This window comes from Neomonachus schauinslandi, chromosome 1 (genome assembly GCF_002201575.2).
Source record: "Neomonachus schauinslandi chromosome 1, ASM220157v2, whole genome shotgun sequence".
In the NCBI taxonomy this organism is placed as follows: domain Eukaryota; kingdom Metazoa; phylum Chordata; class Mammalia; order Carnivora; family Phocidae; genus Neomonachus; species Neomonachus schauinslandi.
Window position 1 is genome coordinate 187,430,870 of NC_058403.1, and position 17,345 is coordinate 187,448,214.

General features: G+C 43.0%; 1 protein-coding gene across 2 annotated transcripts in view; it reads left to right on the forward strand.

Annotated features, from left to right (window-relative positions):
* Nucleotides 1-17,345, forward strand: part of FHIT (fragile histidine triad diadenosine triphosphatase) — a 1,475,077-nt gene that overhangs the window by 1,441,595 nt on the left and 16,137 nt on the right. For both annotated transcript variants that reach the window (XM_021694989.1, XM_021694990.1), the window contains one exon: nucleotides 7,282-7,391. In XM_021694989.1, the coding sequence (XP_021550664.1) occupies nucleotides 7,282-7,383 (102 nt within the window). In that variant the 3' untranslated portion in view covers nucleotides 7,384-7,391. The remainder of the gene's footprint in view (nucleotides 1-7,281; nucleotides 7,392-17,345) is intronic.

The following is a 17,345-nucleotide window of genomic DNA, read 5'->3' on the forward strand; positions in this document are numbered from 1 at the left end:
GCCATTAATTAATATAAGAGCTTATTTCAGCATTTTGGCCTCATTGGCAGCACTAAAAACAAAACAAAATAAAACCAAAAACCAAAAACAAAAAAACTTTTGCTTTAACTCAAGCGAGTTAGGCTTAAGTCAAAGCTTGGGCAACAAATGGAATGATGAATGCTCTGTTTATTACCGGGATTTCTCTCCATTAGGGCAATAAATAGGGCTTTGGAAACTTCACAGTGAATAAGAGGGAACCAGCGGTCACTTGGTTGCACTTAGAGGTCTCACCATGTGGCCATCAGTCCAGGGTTCCAGCTCACAGAGAGAAGGGAAGCAGTTAACATATTTTTGCACAAAGAAATATTGGAAGAACCTCAGGTTTCTAAGAAAACCCAAGTGGTTGCCCAAGGTTGGCAGCACAGACTTATTATTATTTTGCATCAAATGAAAGCAAGAGGGGATTCATTAGGACACCAAGAAAGGCCTAAGTGGGTGACCATCTGCTCAAGAACCAGCACGTAGAGAAATCGTGTTTGGTGTTTTGGGGAGGAAACGTGTGCTCACAGGATGCTGGCTGTGTGTGTGACAGAGGGAGGCGACATCCAGAATCATGAACTATAACTCAAGTTGATCTAAATGGTCCAGGAAGGCTTCTTGGGGAGTTTGGGAAGCATGTGACTGAGGAGAGGCACATACTGGGCAGGACAGGAGTGATTTTCATACTGGTTCAGAGCAGCTGTGAGCAGGAGAGCCAGCATCCTGTGTGCTTTACAAAGAGCACCAAGTTGCCACCAAGTCACCACCACTCTGGTGCATGGGGCAGCCGAGCTCCCCTCCATCCCCTCTCTCGTCCATGTCCATGCCTGCCCAGCTCCCATCGTTTCTGGTCTGGCTGCTGCTGGAGCCAGAATCTCTAACTCATTCTCCAGCCAGGCCACTCTACAAAAAATTATTCTAAGCTTTTAACTTCCCTGCTTCCAACCCTTTAATGTCTTCTTTGCACCAAAAATAAAATCCACGTTTCTCAGCCATCCCCAAAGGCTACAACTGATCTACCATGTCCCTTGCTTTTCTAGTCACTCAACCAAGATTCCTTTTTCCTCCGTGCTCTGCACTTCTGCTCCCTCTGCGTGAAATACCCCTTCTCCCTCCTCTTTGCTTCAGGGATTTGTAGCCATTGTTCACATCTCAGCTTAACCAGCACTTCTTCGGGGAGGTCTTCCTCCCAAACCCCCTCCCCACCATTCTACTATCCCTACAGATCTCGAGGCACTGGTTGTTCTTGAGAGCTCCTATAATATTATTTTGACTTTCAAGATCTGTTAAAACAAAATTCTGAAGCCTTCTCCAGTTTAGCCCAATAGAAACAACCATTCTAGAAGGCCCACGCGTTAGTCTCACATTTTCAGTGACTTCCCTCCCCTCAGCTGAACTTCCCACCTCTGGACCACCTTTCAAGGTTAATGCCACATTTAATCCTGTATTTTTGACACTGCTTTACTTCATCTATTTTCTAAATCGACGCTTTACCTTAAATAAATTTACTTTAAAAGGAAATTTGAGAGAACATCACAAATAGGAGATAACCCTCAAAATGAATGTGATCTAACAAAACAATCTTATTAAATTCCAGCTAGAGTCTGGATGGCTCCTCTGTGTCCTTAGAGGTCATGCTGATCCCATGTTAAGGACATGCTAGCACTGAGACTTTCTTTTTGATTAATCAGAGGGACTGAAAGAAGACTGAAAATGCAGTAACTTTCAGTGGGATTCAAAACTGTTTGTGGCTTTGGATCATAGACTAGAGGCCATCTTCTGGGCCATTGAGATGTCTTACTCCTCTTTAAACCATGAGATGTTAAGACTTGTCAACATGGCAACTAAATTTCAGTTCTCTTGACCGCTCTGATAGATGGTCAGGCATGCCCACGTCAGGACTCTTTGGGAAAGAGGGATGCACGCAGTTGGTGAAGCCGGCCGTGACATAAGTTGCAGGATTTCTGGCACACACATCATGTATCTGCTGAAGCTGTTCCCATTGCCCAGAATAACCTTGTCCTTAAACTCCTATCACCATCGTTTAAGCCCAGTGCAAATCCTAACTTTGTAAAGTCAACCCAAGATCCCACCCTGGGAAGAATTACTCTCCCCCGTCAGATATTCTGAGAGCACGATGATAGAACTTGTAGCCCAGCGCAGTCCTTGTACCAGACTGACTTGTATTATATTACATATGTATAAATCGGTCTGCCCTGTAAGGTGGTGAGTCCCCAGGAGGCACAGATTTTTGGCTTCTTCATCTTTATGGCATAAGACCTAGAACAGTGCCTGGAATATATCATGTGCTCAACAAATGCTTGTTGGCTAAACTGAGAGTAGAGGCAGAGAATCAGATCTGAACAAAATTATGGATTTACTTCCCTATTCCTTGATATTATTTCCCTTTCAAGACTTTATATAAACACCTGTCTGAACAGAGCCATCAACCCATAAGAAATAGTTCAAGCTTTCTGCTCTTTATGTTGTTTTACAAAACCAGTAACAATGACATATATTAATATACTTGATAACAATGCCCAAGTTCATATGCAGCCACTTGCTTCTTTAAGAAGCAGTATGAAATTGTTTCTCCCACCGGACCCCCACCCTTTGAAGACAATTTGGCATTTTACTGCTGGTTAGTTCCGAATTCTGAAAAACATTTAAATTATGGTGAATCATTCTTCCTACTGTATTCCATTACAGAGCTATAAAAAAGTCAATAGCCAAGGCAGTTTGAGCATTACATCAGGGAATTAATCTCTACCCCACATACCTCCCGATAGCATGCTCAATGTCCAGAAAGGAGCGGAATGTCAACATCAACGCCTATCGGTACTTCAGTCAGAAATCCTGTTAACACTACCTTCCCCCAAATCATTTTCAGGCAGATAAAGTGGAATGACTGCAGATACATTTTTTTTTTTTTAAATCTCTTTTCACAGCTGTATAGAAATAGAATGCTCTTCCAGGAGCCATCACAGACTTTACTCTGTTGAATGTGAATAAAGACTTTTTGGTTCAAATTTTTGCAAACTTTGTAACTTTGGTGAGCACTTTTCCTCTAAAGAACCAAGTGCCTGTGAAAACAGCGTCAACTGTTCAACAGTTTCACTGTTGCATGGAGAGAAGGAGAGGGATGTGCTGCGGTGCTGAGCATTTTCATGGCCATTTAACTTCCATGATATAATCATCAGGAGGGATGATGGAGCACTGTAGTGTGTTGAATCCCAGACAGTCACCTGGAGGAAGCACTGTTCTTTGATGTACTACTAACAAGAAAAACACTGCCAATTAAATTATGACACTCCCCTGATTGTGGAACACACTTTGACTTCAGAGATGTGAAAAATGTGGAAAATGTGCATGCCTGAAAACCAATGAGCTATGAGATTTAAAGGGAGCCGGGGATTTACTCTGTTTCTTGCAATAATAAGCCTTAGAGTGTACACAGTGCTAGCCTTGAGTCTGTCCTTCCTTTGGACAGCTTGCATCTTTTCCAGGATTCACAGCTAGGCAGGTTTGGGAACAACCCAAAAGCAAGCCAAGTACTTCCTGTGGTCTTTTTCAAAGGGGTCTCCTGGACTAAGTTGCCAGATAAAAGACAGGAAGAAGTCTAGTTAAGTCTGAATTTCAATATCAAACAAATGATACTTATTAGTAAGAGTATGTCCCAAGTACTGCATAAGATATACGAGACACTCATTTCGTTTGTTTCAGTATTTTTATTCGCTAATTCTGGTGGCCATGCTGCCAGGGTAATGTGACTGCATTTGACTATTACCACATGCTTTGACTCGAGGACCTTGACCTTTACCTCTGAGGAGCCTCCATTAATACCTTTTTCACTCCTTAAAACAACTCTGAGAGTTAGGGATTATTGTAAGTCATTTTAAATCTGAAGGAGCTAAATTTCCTCCTCAGGCTTGAATGTGTCAGTCGATTCATTAGTATGGGCCTGAATTTTGACCATAGCTCTTAATCCTTTTACAGGGCATTTAAGATCCAAAAGACACATACCATTGGGGGACCATGAAGATAGGAAAGGCACTTTTACTCCCGGCCATAACATCTCTGGGTTGGTCAGTGGTCACTGTCATGGGGACAGTGTATCTAGCCTAATAATAGTTGTTTGCTGTTGCTATGACTACTCCTATGTGCCAAGCACATTGCTGCTCACAACTCTTATAGCGGGGGAAAATGAGGCACAAAGAGGTCTCATTGTCAAAGTCTGGGCCTAACCTCATCTTCTTGGAGAGAGGTTGCCAGATGTTCCTTAGATAACTCCCTCTCCCCCATAACTTTTTATTATAGCACTCTGTTTTTTTACCAAACTAAGCTGACTCTCAAAAGTTCTTCAAACTAGGTCGTGCCCGCCCAGCAGCAGCCCTCTCATTTGGAAATGCCCCTCTCATTCATAACTAACCATTTTGGTGTCTACTCTCCCTACCTGGGTGCCCCCTGAGGACAGTAAAGGGGTCTATCTGTTTCAGTGTTTTAACACCAAGGCTACCCCTTAGCATTGCAGAAACAGAATAAATACCTTGTGCATTAATAAGTAGTCACTGCCTTTCCCTGTGGGCAGCCTAAATTAATCTGGAGGGTTCATCTGAAGTGAACACCCCCCCCCAGTAAAGCTTCCTCAAGGCATGTAGCACCTTCTGGATGAACCACCATTTGAGTTCCTTAGAGTTTATCTCTGCTAGCCTGCAATAACTTGCAGCCGCCAGGTTCTTGGGTTGCCTCATGGAAGCAGAAATGTACTCCAAACGACAGTACGTTTAATTTCCAAGTCACCTGGGTGGCTCTCCTGAGACACAAGCCTTGTTCACCAGGGTTGTTCCTGGGCTCCCTATTTCTGCTGAGACTGAAAATTCATTCAAAGGCTCCTGAACTAGATCAGCATCCTAGTGTTGCTGGGACAAGCCCGTGGCCCAGACACTCTGATAGAATGAGAATAGAAGAAAAGCCGTTCTAGAGCAGGGTTTGCAAAGACAAGCCTCTGCTCTGTGGATAGGGTGACAAGCAATGGGCTTAAAGGCAAATGTAGCATTTCTCTGTACATGGGTTCTATCTATACACATATACATTTCCCGCAAATGCAGTGCTTCTCAACAGGAAATGCACCTTAGAATTAGCTGAGAAGTTTGAAAAAAATCCCCAAACTCAGGCCGTCCCCAGACAAATTAAATCAGAATCCCTGGATGGACCCAGGCTATAGCGGGTTTTTTTTTTTTTTTTTTTTTTTTTCAGTTCCCCAGGTGATGCCAGTGGGCGCCAGCACTGAATACTGCTGTTCCAAAGAAAGCCACACGCTTCCATCTGGGACTTTCAGGAGGGAAACCTCTACATTTTAAAAACCATATACAACAGAACTTTGCAAATATGATTAGCTTTTGTTTTATTTATTTCCTACCTCGCATAAACAACTTCGAAGTGTTGGCACAACGTTGCCATCTGTAAGGCATATGACAATAACAGACGGTCGCCTAATAACCAGGGAGGCATTAATGCTCACAGGCTCTAAATTATTTGGATTCATCTGGTATGATCTGTGGTGAGGAAGCCACTTGATGCTTGATTTCTGTGCCTTTTCCATGGCAGCACCAGAAGAGGGAAGCCATATTTTCCGGGCTGTATATTAGTGTTCTTTGTCATCCTACTGAATTGTTACAAGACGGATTTATAACAGACCCAAAGCTAGTATCCAAATGAAAATTAGTTCTTGAGTAGAAAAATAGCAGTCCCGTTTGCCTTGCCTGTAGCAACTGCATCATATCTGCCTCCACAAGGAAGGAAATGACTTCTTAATGTGGTTTTCTTCCACTAAGGAGAATTAAATCTATGTGGCAAAATGTAAAACCAGAGTGCTGGCAGCCATATTATGAACAGAAGATCCATGACCCTCATCAACATATTTGTGGCCCAGTTATATGCTAATGAACCTCATTTAGGCTCAAACTTACCCCAAGTGGAAATACAGCTCATAGAGAGCCAGGCTGTCGTTCCTTCACTGTTTCACCTTGTGTGTCAAAGTTTGCTCTGAACTACTGGGGAAATTTCTCCATCTGTTGCAAGGGGCCACGCGGTTGGGGGTGGAGTGGGGGTGGGGTGGGGGATGGGGTGTCTCCGGGTTAGATTTACAGAGATTTGGGCCTGAGATAGGAGACTCCACTACGGTAGTGGAGAGACTTTTTGCTGAGGCAGCAGGATATTTTTCAAAGGATCTGCCTTTTGCGGGGAATGCACCTGGCGCACGGAGCTGGCCACTCTTTGGTGGCCTGGCTGTTCCTCTAGGATAGGTAAAATGGCAAAAATTGTTGGGAACAACTTCTGCCCCTGCCTAGCTGGGTGGTCAGTTTGACAAGCGAAGGAAGTTCCCTGGATCTCAATTTCTTCCTTGGTAAGATGGTGTCAAGTATTGCCTGCCTTGTGTATAGATTATGAGCTCAAGTCTCAGATTCCCACCTTAGGCTGTGATACGCATCAAAGAAACTACCCATTCGTATCATAAATACCAGCCATCATTGGTGCTGTTAAATCATTTACCTCAATCTCTTCAAATGACTTACCAAATACTACACTGCGCATCCTATGAATTTATGCCTTTAGCATTTTACAATGGATAAAGGCCCACACAGGAATAACAAATCTAGTTAATAAAACTGAATTGCAATAGTAGATTAAGGGGAAAATTTGCCTCCTTAAGTCTCTTTTAATGGATATGCTCTTATTTCTCACTCATTGCTCATGGCTCCTGTATTATTATCATCACAGATTTGCTTGGGTTATTTTGGTTCACTAAACAAAATGGCTCAGAGCTCATAGAAGAGAGACTAAGCCAAAGAAACGAGTAGGTAAACCACCAGCTTGGGGGAATGGTCATGGGTAGGTGGCCAACTCCATGCCTTCAGTGTCTGGTGAGTAAAATAAATGAATGATGCCAGCCACGCCTAAGATTAGAGAGTGGTGGGGATTATGGAAAATGGGAGGATGCTCCCCAGTCTGTGACCCCCCACTCACAACCTCCACAGACAAGACAAGGCATGGAATGGGCCACAGAGTAGCCTAATCTGGTTATTACAAAAGCTGGAAATGTGAATTCTTACATGACACCTCCCCATTTTTCAAATATGGGCAACCGGTGCAATGAAAAGACACACAACCTTCTGATTTGCAAATTGTGTTCAGCCCACAACACTTGTTCAGAGATCCCCAGGACCCATTAATGAGCCTATTCCATTGTTTTCTCCAAAGCTCCAGAAACATGACAAGGAGGAGGAGGACTCCCCAACCTTGTGGAGGTCTGAGGAGGAAATGGCAGCAGAAGCTGCAACCCTGCGGGCCTACTTTCAGTGACTGTGCAGGTAAACACCGGGCACTTCATCATCACTCACACCTTCCATGGGGCCCCAGAAGGAGGCTCCCTGCCCAGGATGGGGATGCAGACAAGCAGGTGCAGGGGGGTTCAAAGACATGAAAGCCAGCGTGGAGAAAACCCCCACCCTCAAGGCACGGATTCCTACCTAGGGGTTTCCTTTGCCTCCCTGCCTCCAACCACCTTCTACAGGACTCTCCTGTCTGTTGGCGTCCTTCTAATCCACCTCACGTTACCATCCTGCCCTTCTCCAACCCAACCTCACCAAGCAGGCCAAGATAGTTTTGCAGTGCAAACCTGATCATTTAAAAAGCCAAAACCCTTCGAGAGCTCAAGTCTCAGATTCCCACCTTAGGCTGTAAGGCACTGTGAGCCAGCTCACGACCTCCTGACCGGATCAGTCTTTCTTCCACTTGGATCTCTTCTCCCCAGCTAAATACCCTTTTTTTTTTTTTTAATTTTAAGGTTTATTTATTTTAGAGAGGAGGGGCAGAGGGAGGGAGAGAATCTCAAGCAGACTCCGCAACTGAGCCTGATGCGAGGCTCAATCTCACAACCCTGAGATCATGACCTGAGCTGAAATCAAGAGTCAGATGCTCAACCAACTGAGCCATCCAGACACCCCTGGTTTTGTGTTTCCCTTTAGTTTTGGCTGCTGGGAAGCTCAAGGCCACAGGGAGAGGTCAGACATGATAGAATTATTTCTTTGCATTGAAAATAGAGCTACCATATGATCCAGCAATTGCACTACTGGGTATTTACCCCAAAGATACAAAAGTAGGGATCCGAAAGGGTACATGCACCCTGATGTTTATAGCAGCAATGTCCACAATAGCCAAACTGTGGAAAGAGCCAAGATGTCCATCAACAGATGAATGGATAAAGAAGATGTGGTATATATATACAATGGAATATTATGCAGCCATCGAAAGGAATGAGATCTTGCCATTTGCAACGACGTGGATGGAACTGGAGGGTATTATGCTGAGCGAAATAAGTCAAACAGAGAAAGACATGTATCATATGACCTCACTGATATGAGGAATTCTTAATCGCAGGAAACAAACTGAGGGTTGCTGGAGTGGGGGTGGGGTGGGAGGGATGGGGTGACTGGGTGATAGACACTGGGGAGGGTATGTGCTCTGGTAAGTGCTGTGAATTGCACAAGACTGTTGAATCTCAGATCTGTACCTCTGAAACAAATAATGCAATATATGTTAAGAAAAAAAAAGAAGAAGAAGAAGAAGGTAGCAGGAGGGGAAGAATGAAGGGGGGGAAATCGGAGGGGGAGACGAACCATGAGAGATGATGGACTCTGAAAAACAAACTGAGGGTTCTAGAGGGGAGGGGGGTGGGAGAATGGGTTAGCCTGGTGATGGGTATTGAGGAGGGCACATTCTGCATGGAGCACTGGGTGTTATGCACAAACAATGAATCATGGAACACTACATCTAAAACTAATTCTGCAATGTATGGGGATAATATAAGAATAAAAAAATTAAAAAAAAAAAAGGAATGAACTATGGACACTTGCAGCAAGTGGGTATATGAGGCTAAGCGGAAGAAGCCAGACTGAAAAGCCTACCTATCATATGATTCCATTTATTTGACATTCTGGAAAAGAAAAAACCATAGGGACAAAGAACAAATCAGTGCTCATCAGGGCCTAAGGGAAGGAAGGGGGTTGTGACTCCAAAGTGGCAGCATGAAGAAGCTTGTTTGTCTGGTAGAACCCTATCTTGATTATGTTGGCGATTACATAACCCTAAGCATTTGTCAAGGCTCTTAGTACTGTATACCCCCCCCCCAAAAAAAGTGAATTGTACTGAATGTAAATTTAAAAATAAAAATACATATAATGACCAAAAAAAAAAAAAAAAAAGAATTATTTCTTTGCATTAGTGAATGTTTAACTGTTGGGAGATCACAGATTTAAGATTCCGGTAGAAAGCTATAGCCAGTCTCCTTTTTCAAAATGTGTATATACAAGAAATTTTTATGTGATGTCCAGGGCCTCATGGATCTTCTGAAATGTTCTAATAAATAGGGTTGCCATGAAATACTGGGGCATCCCTAGGCTAAAAAATACCATGTGTCCTGCATTTTATCTGTCAGCCCTGTTAATAAACCTCTTTCCGTGGACCTCAGATAAAGCACCTCTCCCCTGAATAGTTTCTTTTTCCTTTTTGGAATAGGCTGCTTCATGCGGTCTTGTGTTTATATTATAAGCTGCTGAAGTAGATCAGACACAAATTAAAAACACAATTAGTGAATATTGGTAGCAACTGAATTATATAAAATTGTATCCACCACATAGTGATCATGATTTTTAGGTAGAAAACACATTCATTGTATTCTGCTTTCACTTTGAAATAGACGTCTCTTTTAGTTAGTTTTTAATATACGTGCATTTCTTGGGCATTCTCCCCCCACCCTCCGTTTTAAAGTATCCTGATTACTTAAAGACCCTGTATCAACTACCTTTCCCCCATTATTGTTCAAGTATGTCGTAGTGTTCAGGCACTTGCATTCTAGAATGTTCATTTTATTGGAGAATGAAATTGGAAGATGTCATCGGTTTGTCAGCTCTGCATCCAGTTGCCTGAAGGATACAGTGTAGTGCTAGCAGAAGCTGTCTTTGATCATTTATTCTGAACCTTTTCCACTGTTCACCTTCTCATTTCTTCCTTCATTCCTTCCTCCCTCCTTCCTTGCTCCGGATCAAGCTAGTCTGCCTAAGAACAAAGACCCCTAGGCATAGCTGCAGACCCCTTTCTATTCATCTTATGAAAGCCAGTGTGTCATTTTGGAATGTCCCATTCAAATGGAGTCACTGGTCTTCAGACTCAACTTACTAGGCTTGTCCCCCTCCCCCCTGGCCCGGGTTTCTTATGTAATGGGTACGTTCAGATAGAGGTGAGAAAGCTCTAGGCTTTTCCTGAGGCTTGCTGAATTGTAGGATTCTGTGTTAGAATGCATTTTCTAGACGTTTTAAGAGGATTTAAACTTAGTACCCAAGTTTCCTATATGCTTTGCTTTGCTTTGTCAGTTTTTGCTTCTGTCCTGCCTTGAGGCCTAATATCTCCTGTCTTCCGGGTGAATCAACTTGCCTTGTAAATCTTGCCAGAAAGATAGTCATCCTAACTTGCTGTACAAACTATTGCCACAGTGCCTGTGGGTTTTTAAATTAGTTAACATTAAGATCTGTCTTTACAGGTCTTTGGTTACAGACCAAACAAATCACCTTCAGTGTTCTCAGCAGTCAGATGTGGGAATGAAGAAAAGGAGGGATGACGTGTGTTGCCAAATAGCACAGCTAGTAACTTGGAGGCTAGGGATTTAAACAGAGGGTTCTAGGATTTCACCAAGAGCATCCTCATCCCTAAAGGGACCATAGGGGCGCCTGGGTGGTGCAGTCAGTCAAGTGTCCAACCCTTGGTTTCAGCTCAGGTCCTGATCTCCAGGTTGTGAGCTCAAGCCCTGTGTCAGGCTCTGTGCTCAGCACGGAGTCTGCTTGAGATTCTCTGTCCTTCTCCTTCAGCCCCTCCCCCCCACCCCCTCTCTAAAACTTAATCAGTCTTTAAAGGGACTATATATACTTCCCTTTAGAGACAAAGGGGGAAGGGAGCATTCTTTACTGGAAACATGATCATTAAGTTGGTCCACCTGGTTCTTGAGACCCCTCTCCTTCCTTTTCAAAATGCATCTACACACCAAATGTTTATACAATGTTAAGGGGTTCACAGTACTTCTAAAAATTTCATCAAATAAATAGGGCTATCATGGGGTGCCTGGGTGGCTCAGGTCATGATCCCGGAGTCCCAGGATCAGGCCCCACATAGGGCTTCCTGCTCAGCAGAGAGCCTGCTTCTCCCTCTGCCCCCCACCCCACTCATGCTCTCTCTCTCAAATAAATAAAATATAAATAAATAGATAGGGCTGTCATACAATATTTGAGTATACTTAGACCTGAAGAATTATTCATTGTTTATCTGGAGTTCAGATAAACTTGGCCTCTCCAAGTCTCCCCATTTATACCCTCAGCAGCAAGTCAGTCTTAGGCAGAGCCAGTGTCGAGATGCTGATGTCGCTCGCTCAGCAAGACTGCACAATTTGCAACATGCACAAGGGTAGAGACTCTAGCCTGCAGCACTTGCATTGATAACAATAGCCAGCATTACCGAATGTAGAAGACACAGCTTCTATGATCCCATCTTGCAGAGGATGAGAAAACCGGGACTCGGTGATGCTAACTGTTATTCCGAGGTAAATAGTTGCAGGGAACAGAGCTGAGAGAGAACTCAGTCACACCCCAAAGACCATTCTTTTAGTGTCCGTACAGCCTACCTTTGCTAAAAGAGCTCGATTTTCCAGCCAGCACTGCCATTCTATCCCAACTCCCCTTGCGCCCTCTGAATGTTCTCCTTAACCTTCTTCACCTGTTCTGTTTGCCCGCCTCTCTCTTCCCTGCTGGACTCCCTTTCCAGCCTTGTTAAAGCCACCTACCCTGGCATCTGCCTCCCGAGCCACACCGCAGCTGGGCAGCAGGAACCCAAACGGAGCTGAACTTGCACCAACTGACTTTGCCCTGCTTTTAAGTTGTTCTAGACCGAGCTAACACCTCCCTCGGCTGCCTGCCCTCTTTCCTCCACACTATGACCACGTGCCTAAATACTATGACCTTGGGCAAATACAGTGTTTCCCAAATCGCTCTCATTCCCATTTTCTCAGGCTTTTTTTTTTCCATCTTTGTGTCCCACCAGGGTATCGTGTGCTCATTATTTACCTGGTTCACTTTTAAACTTTATATCTGAACCTCAATGAAAAACGAGTATTACTTGTGATTAGAAGTGAAACATGCAAATGAAGATAAAAGAAAAACAATGCAGATGAATTCCAGCTGGGCACACTTGCTTGCCTATAGCTGTTGGGACTGAGATTCATTCTCTCTTTGTTAGAACGAGAGCCTAGCCACCCTACAGAGGCATTCAATTCCAGCACCAAACTGAGACTCTCTGTGTGACCTATTTAGAAGGATTAAAAGAGAGTAAGTTAAGCAAGATTCAATGAAGATCACCTAAAATTATCTTAAATGATTCCCATCTTTGGAAAATAGCAGTGGACATCAGAATTCAAACCCAGAGCAAGCTGACTCCAGGCCTGTGGCAACCCCCTAAGCCAGTGCTCCCTATGCCTCTTGCCAGGAATGTGGAGAAGACAAGGCACCGGGGCGGGGGAACCAGAGTCAGCTTCCCTAGGGGTAAGAGGCCAGTCTCTTGTACCTGGCTAGAGGATAGGACACTGGGCAAGAAGCCCCGCATTATGCCCCACTGCCCCCCACGCCGGTGGTCTCTAGGCTGATTGGATCTGTTTGAAATCACTGCTTCTCCTGGGAGGCCAACTCCTAGGGCTTGGCCTTGACACTTGTTTGCCATTAGTCTACCTGAAAAACCAGTGTGTTGAGAAGAATGTGGAAGCCTATAGCCAGAGATGCCCAGTATGGGAAACGGTCTGTGACGGACAAAAAACCCTGCTCTCTGCTAAATGTTCGGTGTGGAAATAGCCAGCAACCTCTCAGTAAGTAAAAACCCCTGTTCTGTATCTTCTTTATGTATTAACCCACATTAATCCTCAGCATCAGACTGCCATAGGACCACAGAGATAAACATCCCCAAACTATGAACTGTTTTCTCAGCCTCTTGAAGCCATCAGGGTATCAACATCCGCTTAGTTGTATGGAATTCTCTTGATGTTCCCATGTAACCCTGCAGGATGACTTGGTCCTCTGACTACTTCCTGTATCCTTTCTCTAGTAGAAAATGACTTTGAATTGCAGTTTCTTAAGCAATAGTGAAAAATAGGCATTGCCTTCACCAGGCACAGGCAGAACCAACAGTCCAAGGATTGCTGAATGAAGCTCCCTCCACCTGACAGATCCCTGATGAGGTGGAAATCCTTTGGCTCCAGGAATTCAACATCCGCCTTCTGCTTTGGTGAATTTATGCCTTGGCTCTCTACACACTGGGCTGAGTTCTGGGACACGGCTTTGCGATGGCTCTTTTAGTCTCTGTTCTGAATCACGTCAGAGGACAGTGCATCTCTATCCCTTATCTGTGCATCTTTCCTGGAGCATAGTAATTCTTCATGTAGGTATTTAACACTTGGGTTTGCTGCCTTCACACACCCACGTTGAGTTTCCTACTTAATTTTAAAGCGATGACATGTGTCCTTGTCCACTGAAGGTTTCACTATCTCCCTGTCCCCACTCCCAGCCCATGTTAGAATGGAGTGGGCCACGTTGTTTGTAAAGTATGCAATCATCGCCCCTAACTCGGATAGAAAGCCAGAGCAGGGCAGGTTTCCACACCCTGTTGTGTCAGCAGAGTTCATTTGTAATTCATCAAACTCTCCTCTGTGCATGCCATTATTTTATAGATAATTGGTTGCCTCTCATTTACTCATAACAGAGCCGTGCAATTTCAAAGCAACTGAGTCAGCCCAAAACAGCATTATTAGTAGTTACAGATATACTGTCGAGGCAAAATTTTGACACTGGCGTTTTTGAAAAATCACCATAATTCCAGCCACTGGACCACACTTACATCATAATCATGGATGGTCGAGGTGGATGAGAAAGGACAGTTTTGCTTATTTAGCACATGTTCTGGTCACTGAATTGTACCTCTTACAACACACCCCACCAGCTTGGAAAAACTCTCCTCCTTCACAGAGAGGTTCTGCTATCAGCATAGCAGCCCCTGATGAGAAAGGCCGAGGGAGCAGATTAGAGTATTCTCATGTTTTCTCAGGGGAGAGGAGGGTTTTAACTTCAACTCCTTGGCCAGTTCAGTCCTAACCCCACCAGGCAATCCCCACATGGAGGTATCATCAATACCAAGGAAAGTGTTTGCCAACACTGGTTGCCAAATTGATACAATAAAATTTTTTCTTTAGCATGGAAGTACAGGAGAAGATTCTTTAAGGCTAATGACACTTTCGCCTTTAGTATATTCAAAGCTCTTTAAAAAAAGAATCATTTTAAACACAGCTGGAAAAGAGATTTTAGTTTGCTTTTCCCTTCCTCTGCAGTTCATGTTTCTAAGGCACTGTGCTGCCTCCCCTTTTTTTCTGTGTAGACTACCTTTATAGAACCAGATTTCTGTAGCAAGGAATTAAAGACTCTAGTTTTTGGATTAATATATTCATTAATAAATCAGGTTCCTATGCTCTAAATTGGGACCAAGAAACCATAGAATTACAGCAGCTTTAGAAATAATCAAATCTAATGTCCCATTAAATGATTTATTTTACCACAACCCGAAAGTATGACCATCTAGTTATACTTGAAAAACTTCCCTTTATAAAAATTCGGAGACAGTCCACACCCCATGGTTTCAAAATGGGTTTTAGTTTGCTTATTTTTAAAATATTTTACCAAGATCCTGCTTTCTCTACATATGCCCAATAGTTCAGGCAAAAGATTTCCACAGGTCACTGGTGACTAAAGAATCTACAGAATTTTAGTTCAAGTGATAGGAAAAATGACTAGTGTCCCATGGTTAATGTTAACCCTTATGAGTCTTTGAATGACATGAAACCTCAGCACAGAGTTCTTTTCAGAAAAGTGTAATCCAAATGCCAAAAATAACTTTTAGCTACATCTTGCAAAATGATGATGGAACAAAGCCTATCATCATCACCATCCTCAGGATCCTCATCATCATCCTCATCTCATCTCCAGAAATGGATAATGTATCACACATCAATCTGCACACTCTTGCAGAAACTTTCCAAAAATTTTTCCCCACTCCCGACTTTTTTTCCCCCCTCTCTACTTGCTTCTCTTCACTCTGTGTGGTGGTCTCCTTCCACTTTTCTCATTTTGTCTTTGTCTCTGCCAGAAAAGAAGATGGGAAAAAGGCTCTCCTAGAGGTCATGGAAGGTTAAGATGAAGGAAGGTATAAAATTCATATTAGTAATCTTTGACCTATCATCTTGTAATAACATTAAACAATTCATTCTGTGCCTAATATGTCCCTAAGCCACCTCTTACATAAGAAGTCCTCCATTATTTTGACATTCCAGGGGCGTCAATCAAGTCAGGTGCTCAACCAATCAGGATACACTAGAAAAAGCAGTTCTAAATTGTACTTCTCTTTGTGTTAATGTTTTCCTGATGATCCAAAAGACATTGCAGTATGGTCTACTCCTGATTTATCATGAATGGTGAGCAATGGAAACTGTATCTTCTTTATTAAAGTAAAATCCAAAAAATGGAGGAAAGAGGGGAGAGGAACTAAAGAAAGAACATTTAGAGAATTAAAATATCCCACTGGGGCCACTTGTCTCAGTAGTGTTAGTAAAATTAGATCTCCAGCCCAATTCTATGTAATGTACCCCCTCTTCTTCCTCTTCCCTCCTTTAAGGGTACATGAGGTAGAACATGCTCTTTGGGGAAGATAGGAGCCATGCAGAGACAAGGAAGGAGAGTGCTGGAAAGAGATCTTGGGAACTCGTCTTCACTTTCTTGTGGCCAGCTCATTTAGGTGCTGGATACCTGCCACCCACTCCCATGCCCTTTCCAGGCCCCAGTGCACTGACCTAACTATTTTGGTTCACTATTACCATTTTGCAACCCTGTCACAGGGCAAATCTTGTTTCTCCTACTAGAGCCTCATATAAATAATCTGGAATCAAGAGAATGTCAGGTGGCAGATAATGCCTCTTCTAAAGAAAATGATTGCCTGGAGCTTTACACAGAACTTTCTAGAATGTGCTTTGAAAAGAAAGGACTGGTAAGGTGAACATTATGGTTCTGTAAAAATTATGTCCCAGTCCTCCCCCACCAAAGAGGAAAAATATGTATATATTTTTAATCATTTGTCCTAAGTACTAGGCATATTCACCACCAAATCAGAGAATTAAAAGATCATTTTCAATCTCCTAAGAATAATGTCTGGATTGTCTGCCATTTTGTTTTCTACTCTCAGTGGAAAAGTCTTAAATAATTTAAGCTGGCTCCCTATCAACATTGCTACTAAACTTAACTCTGTGGACTTGGACACGTCACTCTTTTGTACCTCACTTTTCCTCTCTCTGAATTACTATGGTGGAAAGCATTTTAATTATATCCTAGGGTTTTTATGAGAATAACACAAAGTAACAGCTAGGAAATAACACTAGCAGAAACAGCTCTAAATTGTGCTCCTTCTAGTTTTAATACCTCGCTGAGGATACAAAAAACATTTCAGTATGTTCTACTACCTCCAATTTATCATGAGTCGTGAGCAATGGAGACTGCGATTGTCCATTAGTTATGCCAATATGTAGATTCATTATTTTCCCTATGATTTCCATTATATTTTAAAGATGATAAATTATGGAAATGTTCAGCTTAGGATAACTTGGTTTAAACAATAATTAAAGAATAAAACCTGTAGGGTAGGATATTTTCAGACCACCAAAAGAGAAAAGAAAAAGAATGACTTCTGCTGCTATCACTAACAGACCAAATAATTTGAATTAAATATCCCACTGTGTTCAACTAGGAAGAATTTTACAGAATATACACAAACATCTGTTAAAGGTAACAAGGCAGCAAGGGATAACAAGGTCAAGATCCAAGGCCAGCCAGAAATCCAGAGAGAGGAGGCCAGCTTTTGTGGGTGCTTCTCTACTGAGGGCATCTGTGTCTTGAAGAGGCAGATGGGGCTACAAACAATAAAAGCTGGGTTTCCAATGGTAGAGCACTTTCTAAATCTCCATACCTGGGTGGGGATGCAAAAATCCAGGAACGTGATATCCTTGGAAAAAGAATGACTCATGTGTAAGCCTGCCCTGTTACCAGCTACAGCCCAATTTCAAATCATCTGGGCAACTGAGAAAGTTTCAGTCTTGGAAATGTAAGATCCCAAATTGCTAGTCCTATTAGGTGCCTGGCAGA